At 37.8% G+C, this 20,215-nt stretch overlaps 1 protein-coding gene across 1 annotated transcript in view; it reads right to left on the bottom strand.

Annotated features, from left to right (window-relative positions):
* CNTNAP5 (contactin associated protein family member 5) overlaps positions 1-20,215 on the bottom strand; it is a 1,086,429-nt gene that overhangs the window by 204,347 nt on the left and 861,867 nt on the right. Inside the window, exon 14 of the mRNA XM_012140581.5 lies at positions 15,077-15,233. Within this exon, the coding sequence (XP_011995971.2) occupies positions 15,077-15,233 (157 nt within the window). The remainder of the gene's footprint in view (positions 1-15,076; positions 15,234-20,215) is intronic.

Genomic DNA, 20,215 nt, shown 5'->3' with positions numbered 1-20,215 from the left:
AGTTTTTGAGTAACCGCTGCAATTATTTTATAGCATCACTTGGGTGACAGCTGATTAAATGAGGAATTTTTTTCCTTTTTATATTCTCTCAGTCACTCAAATGTAACCAATAACATATTATTCATAAAGTAGATAAACCTAGAAAATTATGCAAAGAACTTAAGACCTCAGGTCCCTCAGAAGCTTTTGTTTGAATCTGAAAGGACTGGTCTCAAGAGACTCTGCACACCTTTCTTTTCAGTGAGTTACGTAATACTGTCCATTTGCTGTGGATGTGAAGGAAGAAAGGCTGGATAATGCCCACAAACAACCCAACAAGTCTAAATACCATATTGATATTTGCCAGAAATTATAACTTAACTTTGGGTAAGACAGTTATTTTCTTCTTGTCTTCCTTATTAAGACTTCCAGATAAACAAAAACAACCTAAAGGATCAGATGACAAGAAGCTCCAGGGCCACTTGATTGACAAAAAAGCTCCAGGGTCACTTGATTGACAAAAAAGCTCCAGGGTCACTTGGTTGAAAATGTGAAAACATTGACTGTGGTCACTGTAGTCTACCCCAGAGGATAATGTCCCTTCACTTATGCCCCCCCTCCACTGATCAGGCCATATCTATCTGGAGTCTTTATTTCAGTTCCTAGTATTTCTATTTGGGGGCAAGGTGTATAGAGTTGCTTTACAATTTTGTGTTAGTTTCTGCTGTACAACAAAGTGAATCTATCACACATATACCTACATCTGCTCCCTCTTGGACCTCCCACTCCCTGCCCCATCCTACCTATCTAAGTCATCATAGAGCTGAGTTCCCTGCTCTATACAGCAGGTTCCCACTACCTACCTATTTTACATACTGTAGTGTCAGTCTCAGTGTATATGTCAGTCTCAGTCTCCCAATTCATCCCACCCCTCTGCCCCGCTTTGTCTACGTGTCTGTTCTCTATGTCTGCATTTCTATTCCTGCCTTGCAAATATTCATCTATACCATTTTTCTAGATTTCACATATATACATTTAGTATGCATTATTTGTTTTTCTTATGCCCATGTTTCTTACATGAAGGGAAAAATAAGACAGTGTTGGCATATATTTAATATTTTCAGAAACTGTATTTTTTCTGTAAATATTTTTTAAACCTGAAGGCGCAGGGATTGTCTCATGTAGATGTGAAAAAACAAAATCAGGTCTTGGTATATGAATACAGTCAAAGTTTACCCAATGCTACTTCATTAGTAAGAAATGCAAATGGCCCTACAGAGCTTATGAGTATAAAATGGAATTTTAAAAGTATTAGCAAGGATTAAGGTTTTTGTAGTCATCATTTGATTAACCTGTTCCTGATAGAACAGGAAAGGAAGGAAAATTCGGTAGTGCCATAAAATCTCTTCACAGAATGTCTGCGTACTTTCTCCTCTCTCACACTTCTTCCCAGCCTAACCAAAATTAGCCTTTTCTCCTTCCACGCCCATGAAATGTCACTGAATTGCTCTTTTCCACAGAATATGTCAGTGTCCGACTTACTCCACATACTGCAGCACCTTAGTGTTGCCTTTTTCCCTGTTTCACACACACACACTCACATGCATTTTGTCATGAATACATATTCATTCAGCTGCCTGTGAAACATCTTTTTACATGTCAATATTGATCTCTAACTCATATGCCCAAACCTCCTCCACTGGTCACCTTCCCAGGGATTGGCCACCCTACTTGCTACTCTGTGAATGACTTGGCCCTGGGCTCCCCAGCCGCTGAGGCGGAACACCTATGGGGCTTCATTTCTCCTCTTTTCCTCAGTTTCTCCCTCATTGTTGATCAACAATGTCCATCAAGCTCCCTTTTTTACACCACTATTCACTGCCTTATCCTCATCCTCCTGGCCTCAGCTCTGTTCTGAGGCCCAGAGTCTGCCTGGGCCCAGGTGAGAGTTACCTGACCTGCTTTGGCTGCTCCCCCCTCAGCCCTGTCCCCTCACACACTTCTCCACATGCTCAAAAACATAGACATACATGTGGACAAGATGTGCTTCATTGCTTCAAATCTTGTAAAGAAATCTCTTACAGGAAGGGTCCAAATTTCAAAATACTTAACATATTAGAGTAGACAAAAATTGCTATTTAAAGCCACCCTTGTCTTTTATAAGAGGAATTCTTCCTAAAAGAAAAAGGCCCATAGGATAGAGGCCCTGCACGGGTGTGGGGCTGCTATTCTTAGACCCTACTGCTGGCTCTGGGATTCCACTGAGCATCTCACATTGCAAGACTTGAGATGGGAGCCACCTCTTTCCTTTCCCTGGCCAGCTAAACACACAAATAAGAGTTTTACATCTGATCTCATTCCACCCTCACAACAGTCCTATGATGGTGTTATAACATTGCCTGCTTGCAAGCAGAGGAAACTAAGGAAAGAGGTGACCTCTCAGGGGATGGTGTTGGCAAGTGGAGAAGCTAGTGTGTGCTGACTCACTTCAGTCATCCCAGACTCTTTGCAATCCCATGAACCATAATCCACTGGGCTCCTCTGTCTGTGGGATTTTTCAGGCAAGCATATTGAAATGGGTTGCCATGCCCTTCTCCCAGGGGTCTTCTTGACCCAGGGATCGAACCCACATCTCATGCATCTCCTGCATTATTGGTGGGTTCTTTAGCTGATGAGCCATGTGAGAAGGCCAGGAGAAGCTAGGGTGGAAAGCAGAGCTTCTGCTGTAAGCAGCATCCTTTTCTATCCTCCAGGCCTTGTGTGCTTCTTACAGAGAGTGGCTGTCTCATGAGTGGAAGCTGTGTTGCCCATGTTTATCTAACATCTCCAGACAGAGCCAGAAAAAACCCAGTCGTGAGTCCTTGAGCTGTCCTCCTGGGTCTCAGGCTGACTCTCCCATTCTGTTCACACAGGCTTTCTCCACACAAGATACACTTCAATTGATTAGGTTTCAGTTCTCTAATTTGCAATCATTTTCCAGCCCTGCATTCTCTGAGATTACACATAGGTCACCTTGACAGGAATTCTTGGAGCCCACAAACTCTTTGGTGACACATTTAGCAAGCAATCTTCTGGTTTATCGCTAGCTGGCAGACCCAGTCCCAACCATGACAGCGTGAGTTTTACCAGTGAAATTTCAGAGAGCAGTCCAGTTCTAGGGAGAGAGGTCTTCAGAGATCTTTCATTATTTTACTTACAGTATGATGGATGAGTGATATATTTGATTACTCTGATATACTAGTTCACTTTCTTATTTTATTGCATATAGGTATGCACAGTTTTTGTAGAAGTTAATTAAAGTAGTTAACTAATGACAACCAACTGTACAGCACAGGAAACTCTACTCAATGCTCTGTGGTGACCAAAATGGGAAGGAAATCCAAAAAAGAGGGGATATATATATGTGTGTTCATTCATCTTGCTGTAGAAACTAACACAACATTGTAAAAAAGAAAAAACTATACTCCAATAAAAATTTAAAACAAACAAAAAGAAGTTAGTCTAAATTCTATAAATTGATATTGCCTCTTAGTTTAAGATGCTGTGAAAGTAATAAAATAATAATAAAACCAATGACTAACACATTTTTGAGAACTAAATATCTGGTAGATCTGCTAGATGAGTAAATTCATGCCAACTCAACCAGCACTCCCCAGATATGGGCATTCTTTTCTTCTGTTTCTTTGCATTTCCTTAAATCAAATAAGAACCTGAAACTCAGAGAGGCTAAATGATAGTAAGTGACAAATTCAAGATTTGATCATCCCATTACAAAATAAAATATGATATAGAGATACATTACAGTTCAGATACAGACAATGAGGGTGCAGCCAGAATAAGTAGCCATATTTGTGTGTTCTGTGTATTTATTACATATATTACTTTGTAATATTTTCACTAAAAATCTATGACAGATTTACAAAAGAGAGAAAATTAATTCTTCCTTTTCTCCTTCTCCTTACTCTCTCCTCTTTCTCCTCCTTCTTCTTAATAATGAAGACTTTTTGAAAACAAGGCCAAGACACTGGGGTTTATTTGTAAATAGCATGAATGTCACTTGGAGCACCAACAGGCACAGTAGAAATGACAAACAAACAAACAAAAAAAAAATGAAAGGAGGGTCCAACATCACCAGGGTCCTGTCAGAGCTGTCCACATCTGGCAAAAGGTTTTAGAAACTTCTGAGTAAAAAGAGGTTGCAACTAATGTCTCCCTGTGTGGCTCTGTTTTTTTTTTTTTTTTTTTTTTTACTTTTTATTTTGTATTAGACTATAGCCAATTGAAAATGTTGTGATAGTTCCATGTTGTCAGCAAAGGGACTGAGCCATACATATGCATGTACCCATTCTCCCCCAAACTCCCCTCTCATCCAGGGTGCCACATAACAGTGAGCAAAGTTCCCTGTGCTACACAATAGGTCCTTGTTGATTATCCATTTTAAATATAGCAGTGTGTACCTGTCCATTCCCAGTTCCCTAACTATTCCTTTTCCCCATCCTTCTCCCTGGCAATCATAAGTTGGGTCAACTGAAGTGTCTGTGTGGCACTGTTTTGATGCAAATGAATTCTGCAGATCTAGTGAGTTCTGTGGTAAAGCCACCTGCTCACCCCAGGGTCAGGGAGGCCAGCTCTGAACTAATAATACCTTTGTGGTCTGTATAAAGCCCAAAGTCCCTTCCACAATTTGGCTACATCTATCAAAGTAAAAAAGTGGATGATTTAACAATCCTACACTAGAAAGCTATGAAATAGAAATACTAATAATTAAAAATTTTTTAAAAAGTATGTCAAGACTAAGAAATATTCATTGCAACACTTTTTCTAATACTAAAATATCATTTACAAATAAAATATTTATAATTTTATGACAAGCTATAAGCTATGATATAACTCTACAGCCATTTAAATGGACAGGATGCATTCATGCTTATGCTTATTTAAAGATGCTAAGTCAAAGCTCTCTGAGATATATTTCATGTAGAAAGAAAGTTGCAGAATGATATGTTTTGTATTAAAACAGTGAAAAATGAATAAACTTTAATATTCATAAATATGACAAATACATAAGAAGATATTTATATGTAGATGTACCCTACATATGGGCTTCCCTTGTGGCGCAGACCATAAAGAATCTGCCTGCAGGGCAGGAAACCAGGGTTTGATCCTTGGGTAAGGAAGATCCCCTGGGGAAGGGAATGGCTACCCACTCCAGTATTCTTATCTGGAGAATTCCATGGACAGAAGAGCCTAGTGGACTACAGTTAATGGGGTAGCAAAAAGTCAGATGTGACTGAGCAACTAACACTTTCACTTTCACACTTTCACAGAACATGCTCCACTATTACTATCTCAAGGTAATATGTAAAATGTTAAAATTTTACATATTAGGTATAATAAAATAATTTTAGTGATAATAAAGAAGGAGCTTCTTTTTTATTTACTATTTCTGCAATATTTGAATTTTTATAATAAGGATATAATAAACATTTATATTGTGATTTTTAAAAACTTCTAAATTTTAAAAATCAGAAAAAATTATTCTCCTCACACATTGCTAAGTGAGTCAAAACTGACAGCTATAAGCAAACTTAAAGAATGTCCAAAAAAGTAAGCAGCTCATCTAATTTTATTCTGAGTAAGAGCTAATTTTAGGTGAGTAATGCCATATACTTAGTGATGAGTCAGCACATTAAAATAGAAGCCAAAGACTCATTGCACTAAGTAGAAATATAATATTTTGGTATACAGTAATGGCCCACATCAAAATGTTGTATAAAATTTACTAAAGAAATGTACATTTTTAACCTTGACATTGACTTTGAGTTCTATCTATTTTGGATACTCACAGTTCTGCAATTATCGAAGAAATATGACTCTACATAAAATCTAGAGATGATGAAGTTGTACAGGTTGACAGGTAACTGAGGCAATAAAAGCCTCAGTCTACATCTTTGATCTTTATAATTGTAAAAAAAAAAAAAAAAGAAGAAGAAGCATATCTCATAGCTATGTTTTGTTTCCTAGAACCAGTAGGTCTTAAATTGCCTATTAGATATTTTGAAATTAGATGTTATTAATAGGATGGTAGCATCATTGATGGAGAAGGCAATGGCACCCCACTCCAGTATTCTTGCCTGGAGAATCCCATGGATGGAGGAGCCTGGTAGGCTGCAGTCCATGGGGTTGCGAAGAGTCAGACACACTGAGCGACTTCACTTTCACTTTTCACTTCCATGCATTGGAGAAGGAACTGGCAACCCACTCCAGTGTTCTTGCCTGGAGAATCCCAGGGACAGCGGAGCCTGGTGGGCTGCCGTCTATGGGGTCGCACAGAGTTGGACACGACTGAAGTGACTTAGCAGCAGCAGCAGCAGCATCATTGAATAAAAAATACAAAAACAAAAATATCGCTTAATGCTACCCTTGGCAAAGTATTAACTATTGTACTCCATCTAGATTTCTATAAAGTGGTGATGTGATATGTTAGTTTTAAAATATCAATCCCTGATTATAAGTTGTGCTTTCCCATTTTTGTATTTTTCCTTTTATTCCTCAGTGTGTGATGCCTTCTTTCATCTCCTATGAGATACACAGCAAGACACTTTATTTAAAAGCAATCTGAAACCCAGTCATAGGATTGTTAGTGTAAACAAGTCAATATCAAGTTGCTCCAGTATATATGCTTTCAGTGACAATTTACGGAATAAAAGAGCAGAACATAACCAGCAAGGAGAAGGCATATTTGTCCAGGATGAGAGTATGGGGAGAAAGGAAAAAAAAAAAAAAAACTCATGGATTAATTCATTCACTCAGAAGTTAATGTATGAATAACTTACCGTGTGCCTAGCACACTTTTTCCAATCCAAGGCTCTGGCTCTGGTTGTATTGCTGGATGCACATGGAAATCGAGGACTGAGAGAGTAAAAACCCTGCAAACCCTAATAATCACTGGAAAAGCTCATAAACAGATCTATGAATAAAACACTTCCTCCAGTAGAGATTGTACAATATTATTTTTTTTAAATAAGAAATAGAGCCTTTATTTTCCAGATTTCAGAATTCCTGCCCCATCTTATGACATTACCTAGTTTGAAGCACCATCGCTGCACTGAGGGTGGGAATCCCAGAGGTAGTGGTTTTGGGGAAATCAAAAGGGGTCTGAAAGGTCAAAGAATAGCCTATATGAAGAAACAGCAAAACCATAAACCCTTGGATGTAACCAGCATCGTTTTCCCCAAGGCAATTGTCTCATTAAGTCTCCAAGGAAAGGAGTGAAGGGCCCTTGTGAAGGTCAAGGTTCTGGGACTGGATTAGACCTGTCTTTACAAAGAAAACAGCTCAAGGCAAATGTATAAAAATATAGCTTTGGGAGTGGCATGACCACTTCTGACTATGCTTTGATAGCTGAGAGAAAATCAATCTGCCGCAAAAAAGTTTAAACTTTGAGTAAATATTTCTGGTGAGATAATAAAAGGTGGGTAACAGTCAACACTGCAGTAAATATCTGTTAATCCTTGAATGATCATAGCCCAATTTTCAAAAAGACAGAGAGGTAAAAATGCCTTTACCGGAAGTCATTCACCCATTATTCATTCATGGCTTCAGCACCATTTATTAGATAATTTCTTGGTGGCAGAGAAGTGCAATCAAGGGCTAACAGTGATTTGAAGCTCCAGGATACCACACACTGAGTAAAAACAAATAACCTAAGTATCCTGCTTTAAAAAAAAAAAAAAAAAAAAAAAGAACAATAGATTTCCTTTTTTCGATGATCAGATGACCAGACTATAAACTTTATACCATTTTTTCTTTCTATTCTGTGCCATGTCATTTATACAAGGGAGAAGTAAATACAAGAGGCAAAGAACAGAGTGACTGAAAATCACATAAAATATCTACGCTTGCTTATGAATAAATTCAAGTATGTCCTGCTGTTAAAAAAGAGAGCTTCATCTTAGTTCTACCTGGTTGATTGGATAAGAAAATTTTTCATCCAGGTCCGGGGCCATCAAGAGGAGGCACAATTTGGACCATCTTTCTGCTCCTCCATCTCACCACCCAACATTGTTTTTATTGTTCTACAACCATCCTTTGTGTCCCAATTTGTCCCCTTCCACCCAGATGACTGTTTTTCCACTTCCAAACACTGTCTTGTGAGATCTCTAGGCATGAGCTGTTTGGCAACCTCCCTTCCTGCTCTCAGCAGCCCATTCGTCTGAAGTTATTAAGTCAGAAAACACCCGACTGAGAGGAGGTCTAGAGGCTGAGTCATTCTATTCAAGAGAAGTTCCTGTGCAAACAATCATTCACTGTGAGACTGTTATTCATTACAAGTTTTCTCATTTCTTTCTTTCTTCATTTTTAGTTCTTCGACAGGGATGGAAACCCCTGCAGAAATCAGCTCTATAGTACACCTGTTCAGAAGTCTCTTTGATGCTTCCCTTTATTCAAAGGATCATGTTTGGGGTGTTTTCTCCCTCCACTCTCATCCATCTTCGGAGCTGCTTTACTTTCATCTATACCCAGAGCATACTCATTTTTTTCTTATTTACTTGGCACCCATCAAACCTCATCAAAGGAAATCACCCCTGAATATTTATGGGAAGGACAGATGCTGAAACTAGAATACTTTGGCCACCTGATGCAAAGAGCCGACTCATTGAAATAGACTCTGATGCTGGTAAAGATTGAAAGCAGGAGAGGAGGATGACAGAGGATGAGATGGCTGGATGGCACCACTAACTCAATGGAAATGAGTTTGAGCAAACTGCAGAAGATGGTGAGGGACAGGGAATCCTGGCGTGCTGCAGTCCATGTGGTTGCAAAGAGTCTGACACAACTTAATGACCAGACAACAACAACATTGAAATATATGATGGCAAGTAACTCAGTTACAGAGGTTGCTCAAAACAGAATAAAATATGATCAATTACTAGAGTCTTGGAAGACAACTGAGGCTCTACTTGGCTTAGCAGAGAGCAAAATACACCCTGCAGTGATCATGATTAGAGATGCCCTGGGAGAGGTCTCTTTGGCATCCTCACTGGCTGCTATGCAAAATGCAAACTTAGTAACTCCTTGGATGCAGTCAGCAAGGGTACTGACTTGGACTCACCTGGAATTTCCTACTCTGTCCCCTTAGACATGTGACTTTATCCAAGACACTTAGCATTTCAGAGCCTTGATTTCCTTTTCTGGAGCAAAGAGTTAATAAAACCAGCCTCAAGTGTTGTTGAGATAATTACATGAGATATAGCGTATACAATGCTAAGAAGACTTCAGTATATGAGACTTTTCCCCCATTTCTTTAATTTTTAATTTAATTTTGTTTTATGAAACTTTTAAAAATCAAGCTTGATCCATGAAGCAGGGCACCCAAAACCAGTGCTCTGAGTCAACCTAGAGGTAGAGGGTGGGGAGGGAGGTGAAAGGGGGTTCAGGATGGGGGGACAAATTCATGTTGATGTATCACAAAAGCCATCATAGTACTATAAAGTAATTATCCTCAAATGAAATAAATATAAAAATTATTGAAATATAGTTGATTTACAATGTTGTGTTACTTTTAGTTGTTCAGTTCAGTTCAATTCAGTCACTCAGTCATGTCCGAATCTTTGCAACCCCATGAATCACAGCACGCTAGGCCTCCCTGTCCATCACCAACTCCCGGAGTTCACTCAAACTCAGGTCCATTGAGTCGGTGATGCCCTCCAGCCCTCTCATCCTCTGTCGTCCCCTTTTCCTCCTGCTCCCAACCCCTCCCAGCATCAGGGTCTTTTCCAATGCGTCAACTCTTCACATGAGGTGGCCAAAGTATTGGAGTTTCAGTTTCAGCATCAGTCCTTCCAGTGAACACCCAGGACTGATCTCCTTTAGGGTGGACTGGTTGGATCTCCTTGCAGTCCAAGGGACTCTGAAGAGTCTTCTCCAACACCACAGTTCAAAAGCATCAATTATTCGGCACTCAGCTTTCTTCACAGTCCAACTCTCACATCCATACATGACCACTGGAAAAACCATAGCCTTGACTAGAAGGACCTCTGTTGGCAAAGTAATATCTCTGCTTTTCAATATGCTCTCTAGGTTGGTCATAACTTTCCTTCCAAGGAGTAAGCATCTTTTACTTTCATGGCTGCAATCACCATTGCAGTGATTTTGGAGCCCAAGAAAATAAAGTCAGCCACTGTTTCCCCATCTATTTGTCGTGAAGTGCTGGGCCCAGATGCCATGATCTTAGTTTTCTGAATGTTGAGCTTTAAGCCAACTTTTTCACTCTCCTCTTTCACTTTCATCAAAAGGCTTTTTAGTTGTACAGCAAAGTAATTCAGTGATATACAGATAGATAGACAGATAGATAGATAGATAGATAGATAGATAGATAGATATAGATATTCTTTTTTAGATTTGTTTCCACTATAGGTTATCCAGAGTATCCTTTTCCTTTATAAGTTATTACAGAGTATAGTTCACTGCACTATATAGTAGGTCCTTGCTGATTATCTATTTTATATATGGTAGTGTGTATATGTTAATTCCAGACCGGTAATTTATCCCTCTACCACCTTTCCCCTTTGGTAACCATAAGTTTGTTTTCTAGATCTGTGAGTCTGTTTCTCTTTATAAATAAAGTTATTTGTACCTTTTTGTTGTTTTTTTTTCCAGATTCCACATATAGACAATATCCTATGATATTTGTCTTTCTCTGACACTTGACATTTTTGAGAGACAATATTATCTAGGACTTGTAATATATCAATGTGCTATCTACTAAATGCTATAGTAGCCCAAGTCAGAATTCTGACTAACTATCAAGAGCAGAAACTTAAGGGACGTTTATCAGGTAAATATGTTTGAGCTTTCTTAGAAGCACTCAGACACCAAAAGGAACATGCCTGTCAGAAACAAAAATTTGAAATGCAAGGAAAGCCAAATCGACCACATGTTATCTAAGAATCAGGTTGGAGGAATGTTAAAGAAAATGATTATTCGCCAATGGTGTTAGATTTTGTACTTTAAATAATAATGAACACATTTCAAAAAGGCTATGCCAGGTTTCATTCTGAGTGTATATTCCATGTCCACAATCCATGTTACAGACAAAGCTGTTTCATTGTTATTTCACATACAAGGAGCTTCATGATCTGGATTTGACCTTCTTCCGTGTCTACATAGCGTGTAAACTGCACACATGAAAACTGCAAAAACTACAGTGAGATACTTATATTTTGAAGAAGTAGCTATTTTTATATTACTTACATTTCTGTGTCTGAATAAATGGCAGCACTTAAGTATACTATACTACCTTTAGTTACTTCTTCTGGTTCTTCAAAACTTACCTATACTTTTCCTTTAAATCAACATATCCCAACTCAAGTGCACCCTAGGTCTGACAAACCTGTGCTTATATGTATAATCAAACTTATCACACTAATGCATTTATTGCTAAATAGTTAGCCTCTACTATTCCACTGCCCTGAAAGTTCCTCAAGGGTGAGAATTATATGCCCCTGGCTTTCTCTGTACAACAGACTATCAAACTGCCCAGAGTAGGCATTCTTTCTACAAATGATTTAAGAGTAAATGTCAGATGGAATAGTATGCACAGTTGCCTATATAATAAATTATTTCCCAGAATCACTGATGACAGATTATATCTTGTCCTAAGAAAATGAAATCTAGAAGAGTTAAATCAGAATCTTTTGGGACTTGCCTGGTAATCCAGTGGTTAAGACTCTGTTTCCAAAGCTGGGGACACAGGTTCATTAACTGGTCAGGGAACTAAGATCCTACATGCCACAGGGCCAAAAAAAATTAGAATCTATTCTCTTATGAGAATGATAGAAGGAAATTTCTAATTTCACCTGGGTTGGAAAAGTGAATCAGAAAGCTAATTTGGGTAAGAATTTCATTTAGTATATAGTGATTTACTATATTGCAACCCCTAGATAATATTGTCACTTAACAATGTTACCTATCACATCCTGAAAGGTTCTTAGTATTTTATATACTGTATCCTGTATGATCTATATATGAGATGCTCAACATAACTCTAGGACATCCATGGGTGAAGTGGGCATCTTTACAGAGGTACAGTCAGATCATTTCTCTTGATCCTTCATAGGTTAATTGTTGAACAAAACCTACATCTAAAATTAAATGTTTATGCTCTAATCAAGGTTACTTGCTAAATAAAATGACACATGATGAAGCTTTCCCCCTGGCTTTAAAAGGACAGTAAAAGGTTATGAAATATGCCATAACCTAAGTTGCTGGAGGTATGATGGCTCCAGAGTTGAGAAAAAGTGTTCCTGAGCACAGTCTTGATGATGAAGTTACGTCAAGAGGAGGGCTTCAAAGGTTAGCGATCAAGTGAGAAAGTCAAAGAAGGGAGACTCTGGAATGACAGTAGATGAGATGATTGATGGAAAGTCCTGGAGAAGGGAGGGTAGAGGCACTTCAATACTTGACAGTCTAATTTTCCACTTTTAAGTGGTGTGATGTGATTCTCTTCCTCAGTGTTTACTAAATTAAGTCCAGCTCTGGTCGGCAAGGGAAGGCACTAAGGCAGCATTCAGTATGGGAAGGGCTTCACCAAAGGAAAAAGTGAGCGAAGATTAAGTGTTCAATCAAAAAAAAAAAAAAAAAGAAAATTGAAGGCACTCAGGAGAAACACTTTCCCTTCTCAATGACTCTTTACATTCTAACCCCCCCCTTATCATCTTCTCTGATGATACAGAATAAAAACGAAGGTGTTTGCATGTAAGTCTATAAATTCATATGTTTCTAATGTCAGCACACAGCAAAAGGAAGTTAAAGAATCAAAATATAATGAGTGAATCAAACTGCTGGTTGCAGAGGATTTTGATTATGTTTTCCTGGCCACACAATCATGTCACTTTTTCACATGTCTCTCAAGCTTGTAGTTGTCATTTGGGGATCACTTCTCCTCAAAAGTCTATTACATTCATCTATTCAGCTAGCTACCATCAACTTCTACTGTACAAAGGGTAAGACTTTGGGGAAGTAATGTTAAAAGAGACCCCATATTCAAAAAGAAGAGTTATTTTTTATTTGCAGATCTATAAGATGAGATAGAAGGCTCTGCAGGAAAGAGCAGAGTCCCCAAAGAATGGAGACATCCAGTTAACTTTATCTTATTTGCCATGTTAGGAGAAGGAACCCAGGTCACATGACTCAGGCCCCAAGCAGCCTAAAACATTCCAAAGCCATGGACCATTTCGTGGAGCCTGATGGAGCCATATGTTTGATCTTTTCTTACTGAACTAAGGTTTAAAGCAGACCTAAAATTTTATCTGAAACAGTCCTTGGTGTTATCAACTAAAACAGTGAAAGAAAAACACTTAAAAGTCATTTCCACTAAGTTGGGAGCAGTTTGACACAGGAATTCTTAACTATACTTGAGCAGTACTTGATGAAACAAGTGCAATTTACAAAATCAAAACCAAAGAAGGTCTTAAATTTTTCAAAACCAAACTGTCTTTGGAAATGTTCTGTGCATATTTTCACCATCACTACAGTGAAAAAACAAGCAATTAACCAGGAGGGCAAAGGAAAAGTAGACGTCATGGCCATGAGAACTAAAAACTAAATTTATCTACAAAAGTAACTTGGTGTTGGGGAGTTCAAATTCTGGATCTCCCTTTTAGTAGATGAGTGAGAAAATAATTTAATTTCTCTGTAATCTACATTCCTCAACCATAAGATGTCAAAGTGAGAAGATCATAAAAAAAATAATAGGTTTTCTTTCTTTGTCAAATTTATGGTTACTGAAGAGGAAAGGGGGAAAGGATAAATTAGGAGTTAACAGATATATTAACAGAGTCTGTTATGATTAACAGATACACACCACTATATATAAAATAGATTAACAATAAAGACTTACTGTATAGTACAGGGAACTCTACTCAGTATTCTGTAATATCTTTGTCAAATTTATGGTTACCAAAAGGGAAAGGGGGGAAGGGATAAATTAAGAGTTTTGGATTAATAGATACACACTATTATATATAAAATGGGCAACCAATAAATAACTAGTGCATAGCTCAGGGAACTCTACTCAGTATCCTGTAATAACCTGAATGAAAAAGAACCTGAAAAATAATAGCTATATGTATATGTATAATGGGGCTTTTCCTTGTTGGCTCAGCTGGTAAAGAATCCACCGGCAATGCGGGATACCTGGGTTCGATCGATCCCTGGGTTGGGAAGATCCCCTGGAGAAAGGAACAGCTACCACCTCTAGTATTCTGGCCTGGAGAATTCCATGGACTACATAGCCCATGGGGTCACAAAGAGTCAGACACAATTGAGTAACGTTCAAAAAATATATATATGTATGTATAACTCTATCACTTTGCTATACACTTGAAACTAACACAACATTGTAGATCAAGTGCACTCCAATATAAATTTTTTAATCAAAAAAAGGATCTACTGTATATCACAGGAAACTATAGTCAATAACTTGTAATAATCTATAAGGAAATGGAATCTGAAAAAGATGTATGTGTGTGTATGTATGCCTGTTTGTACTGTACACCTGAAACTACCACTACATTTTAAACCAACTGTACTTTGATTAAAAATACAAAAGAATTAATGGGTTGTTATGAAGGTTAAATTGATGTTCAATAAGTATAAATTCTCTATTTTTACTGGCAATAATAGGGTTGGCTGGTGGCTGGGTCATTCATCAGTGAGACAATGCAACAATAAAGAAACAGTCTGTGTAATTACACATCCATATTTCCCATATTTTTTTCCAAAACCTATATTCTACACATTATAGAAATGCCAGCTAAATGCAAAGCTAAATATTACATTTCATTCTTACGTTGAAAATGGAATGTTGAGAATATAAGATGATGGTGTTGCCACATGCTTTACGTTACAAACTTTAGTAATAGCCCTGAAAGTACTAGGACTGGCAATTTCCAGGGTTAAGAACGATCACCATCATTAAGAAGCCTTAGTTCATATGGAATTTCTCATTCATGTTCCTTTATTTTATGGGATATTTTATGCATCTCTTAGTGGGCTTCCTCCACAAGTGCAGAGAGATCTGCATTTGCATTACCATTCATCCTTGTCAGCATCACAGTTGCAAAAGTGCCGAATGTCCAGGCAGCTCTCATCCAGGCCACAGTCGCATTGCTGAACTCCAGGAGGCACGCCTCCCCAGTAGGGTTGCCTTTCATTGGACCGCCCAATCCACCAAGTCAATGGAGTTCCGTCTGAAAGACAAGATGCTTCACAAGTCAGAATGGAGCAAGCTTGACATAGCACAGAGGGTGTCACAGAAACTGAGATGAAAATGTCTTGAAGAATATATGTACATTGTATGTACATGTATACAAATTCTTTTCATGAAAGTATTTATATAAATATTTGTGTATAGATAGCTATGTGTACACACACACACACACACACACACACACACACATATATACAGAGAGGCAAGGAAAGAGAGAAAGAAAGAGATAGGAAAAAGGAGAAAAAAGGAAGGAAAAGGGGGAAGAAAGAACAGAAGAAAAGCAAGCAAGGAAGGAAGAGAGCAAAGAATATACACACACACACACACACACACACACACACACACACACACATATCTCCCTCCCTCCCTGTCTTCCTTCCTCTTTTCCCTTCCATTTTTCCCTCCCCTTTCTTTCTTCCTTTTTTTTTCTTTTTTCCTATCTCTTTTTCTCCTTCCTCTTTCTTGCTCTCTCTCTCTCTATATATATATTTATATACATATATACACACATATATATATACACAGAAAGAGATATATTCATACCCATATATATATATATATATATATATATACACTTTTGTGAAAAATATCTCTAGAGAAGAATATTGAGTTCTCACAATGTTCAGATGCAGAGTCACAAGCTCAAATGCTAATCAAATCTGGCAGGCATATCACAATTGAGTACACTGAGCTAGATTTTAGACCAACAAAATTGAATATATACAAAAATCAATTTTCTTTTAAAGTTACAAAAGGATAAACAATAGCATGAGGGCCAAAATTACCCTGATCTTAGTTCTCAGTGGGGAGGGGTACACATGGAAGTCAGGAAGGGAATGTTGGCTCAGAGGACAAGATGGCTCTGTTTTACCCCCCCACTGATTTCTGTCATGACAAAGACTAGCTCCAAAGTTATCATATCTTTTGATTTTGTTTAAAAAGTCATAATATTTCAAGTACAAAGAGTTGGACAAAAAATATCATGAAAGTAAATACTGCATGGGTCAATGAAATCCCTTTGTATTTCATATTTAACCCATACAAAGCTAGTATGTAACCTCTAATTTGTGGTTTATGTAATTAATAGAAAACTTTTTTTGAGTCTTGTCCCTCTCATTTTTTTCTTTGCAAAGTTTAGTTTAGTAATCTATGTTGAAGTTATCCTCTATAATTAAAAATATTTACAGATAAAAATATTATCCAGAAGATGATAATACATCCAAAACAACAGATATATATAGGCAGAGATGTACATGTTATATACCTTAGGTTGAAAGAGGTTAAGCTTTGATTCTTTTGGGGAATGGCTGATCTGTTTCTGTTTGGCATACAATAGGCACTTAATACATATTTATCTTTTGAAAATGAAAGAAACAATTATTAAAATCTATTTTCATGATTTATCATTTTAAACAGAATAATATATATCTGAGAATGATATTAGCTTAGAATTTTGCCTTGTCAAGATTTGATTTAATATACAACTCCTGATGTACAAATATATAATTTATAAATTATTCATGTATACAAATAGAAACAAGTTTCTCTGAATTGGTTTAACTGCAAATATCCTTATGGAAATCACTGAGGCAAAGAAGAAGAGAATGACAATCTAAAGCTTCCAAGAACCTGCAAGTAATGAGAAAAAGATAAAATGGGTACTATGAAAAGCAAATGCATCTTAGGGATGCTGAGTTGGGGAAAGACAGACTGAAGGACTGTCCTCACCTGAAAAATACTACTCTTCACTCTAAAATGTTTCAATTCCTATAGGTATACTCATGTGGATATATGGCAGAAACCAACACAATATTGTAAAGCAATTATCATTCAATTAAAAACAAATAAAAAAAGAATTCTTGAGTTTCTATACTCATAGAACTGCTCTGAATAAAATTATGTACACAAGAAAAAATAAAATAAAATGTTTCAATTCCCTTTATTACCTTTTAAGTTAGAATTCCAGTTAGAGATGTCTGTTAACCACTGTCTTCTTTTTAAAGAATAATTCTAAATCAATTTTACTTTGTTCCAAATAGCTGTAAATCGCTGGACACTAGTTCAAATGAACTGCTTTGTTTCTGACCACAAGCTCAGATAAGCCATATTCAAGTGGGTTTATTTAGAGCAAGAAGCATTTTCAGGCCTGGGGTAAGCTTAAGCGGATCATTCCAGTGTGTGAGTCCAGGTAACACAGGGGTAAAATGTGTGTTTAGACTTTCCTGGTGGTATAGTGGATAAGAATCATCCTGCCAATGCAGGGGACATGGGTTTGATCCCTAGTCCAGGAAGATTTCATATTCTGCAAGGCTACTAAGCCCATGGGCCACAACTACTGAGCTTGCATGCTGCAACTTCTGAAGCCTGTGTACCTAGAGCCTGTGCTCCCCAATAAGAGAAACACTCATAATGAGAAACCCATGGACAAAAATGAAGAGTAACTTCTGTTTGCAGGTACTCCTGTGTACAGCAATGATGACCCAGAGGAGCCAACAATAAAAACAAACCAAAAATAGTCTTGTGTTTGAATAGTTTTCCCAAGTTGACTTTAAGTACAAGAAATGGGAAGAAATCTCTCCACTTCTCTCTCTTGGCACTGTCCAAACCTCTCCTCCCTTGTGTAGAATCTTGATCATAGTGAAGTTCGATGTCATCATGGATTATTTTTATTTGTAAGTACACCAAGGTTGCAATCATATTAATAGTGTTATTATCAGTGGTTTTAGTTCTGAAAAACCATCTTGTACATGCAAGCTGGTGCAAATGTTGCCATCTAGTAGTTTCACTAGTTCTTATTCGGTACCTTATTTCCCTAGAGGTACCATTAGCATCCCAAGATTTTGTTTTGCTTGGAATCTATCAGTGTCTGTACCAGTGAAACTTGGAGTCCCCTCCTCATATCTGGAAATCATTATAAAATTTTCAAATTGTTTTGATTGATTGAATACCAGTGAGCAAAAATTTAAAGATGGGAAACATAGGGAATAAAGACAAAACACACACACACAAATTTGAAATCAGGAGCTTAAAATTATGGTCTAATTTTGGGCTTCCCTTGTAGCTCAGTCAGTAAAGAATCTGCCTGCAATGCAGGAGACCTGGGTTCATTCCCTGAGTTGGGAAGATTTCCCCTGGAGAAGGAAATGGCAACCCACTACAGTATTCTTGCCTGGAAAATCCCATGGACAGAGGAGCCTGCCAGGCTACAGTCCATGGGGTCACAAGAGTCAGACACGATTTAGCAACTAAACTACCACCAATTATCTTCTTAGATGCCCCATGTTTGTGCTTATTCCCCTGTAGAGTACAAGTTGAAATACAACAAATGGAGAAACTGGGGATTAAAAAGGGTGACTGATTTGCCTTCATTCAAGGCCCTAATGATGTATTCAGGAAGAGAACTGGCACCCTTTCTGCACATTTTGGGCATTGAAAAGATTGAATTCACAGCATGTGATATCGTGGGGCTCTTGCAAGTGCTAAATATCCCTGCCTCATTGATGTCTTCATCTTGCTACTTGCTTTGGTCCCTGGAACAGGGGTGGGATGGGGTGAGAGGTGGGAGGGAGGTTCAAGATGGAGGAGACATATGTATACTTATCATGGATTCATGCTTATATATGACAGAAATCAACACAATATTGTATAACAATTATCCTCCAATTAGAAATATTTTTTTTAAAAACAATGAGGTTATATCAGCTTTGTGTCTAGACCTTAAGAAGCATGCATTTTCCCTCTGCTCCTGGGAGCAGGGTGTCTCTGACATGGCGGGAGAACATATTTGAGATGGTCACAGCCTCTCCAGGGGGACCTCAAGATGTTACATATGGAACACCTGTCCTATGTGACACTCAGACCTGTGAGCATAAGTCCTGAGCATTGCATGCCACTGAGTTTGGCAACAGGCAGCATAGCATTATTATGACAATCATTGATAAAATGCAAATCAAATATCAATGACATTCAAAAATTCAGTTGGATGATGCGGAAGTAAACACAATGATCAACAACGGTCCTCCTTTCAATTGCAATTTGGTTGGCAACGTGAATAAAGAGGCACACAAGAGGATGAGGAAAATACAGAGAAACATCAATTCTGTTATGGCCCAACTAATTTTCTATCTTCTGAAGCATAAATGGAAGCAGTCCGAGCAGACATTTTAGCAACTGCCCAGGAAGTACCTTTCTTTACTCTCACATGTTCCTTACTTGAACCTAATCTGGGTTTATTCCCAGTCCGTCCCAACTCAGTTCCAATTATTGGTAGCATAACCCTGACTCTCAGGCTGCTTTTGCCCCCTTCAAACATGATGCTTGGATCTTCCTGCAATTTAGAGAGTAGTTTCGCCCAATGGTCATCATTCTGTCTCCGCTCTTCTTGTTTCAATGCTCTCACTCATGCATTACTTTGAAGTTCTGCATAAAACTTTGGAGAAACTATTTCCATGGCCGATCACTGGCTGTCACCTGCCACAGCCTCCACCCATAGGTGATGTAAGAATTAAGCTTTATATATGTATATATGTATCTGTGATGGAGGTGGTATCCTGCGCTTCAGGCAGATTGTTTACCAACTGAGTCACCAGGGAAGCCACTATATATGCACACATGTGTAAATATATATGATTTATAAAACAATATGATTAAATAAAATGATATAAATTATTAGTGTGCATTACATTATATTATATATAACATTCCATTCAATTATTTCTTAAATCTATGCTGTAAACATCATGGGGAGATATCCTAATTATATAAAGTTCAATAGACTTTCACTGTCCCAAGGGGGCTCATAACATTTAGGGAAGAAGGTTATATACACAATTAATAGAAATGCAAGTCAAAATGAGTTTAGGGTCAAAATATAGCAATTAATAAAATGGTAGGAAAGTCCAGAAGAAGAAACCATGAATTCTGTCCAAGATTCCTGAAAAATGTTTCACATAAATTGTTTAT

Source organism: Ovis aries, chromosome 2, assembly GCF_016772045.2.
Source record: "Ovis aries strain OAR_USU_Benz2616 breed Rambouillet chromosome 2, ARS-UI_Ramb_v3.0, whole genome shotgun sequence".
NCBI classification, from domain to species: Eukaryota; Metazoa; Chordata; class Mammalia; order Artiodactyla; family Bovidae; genus Ovis; species Ovis aries.
This window is presented reverse-complemented; position numbering and strand designations above follow the sequence as displayed.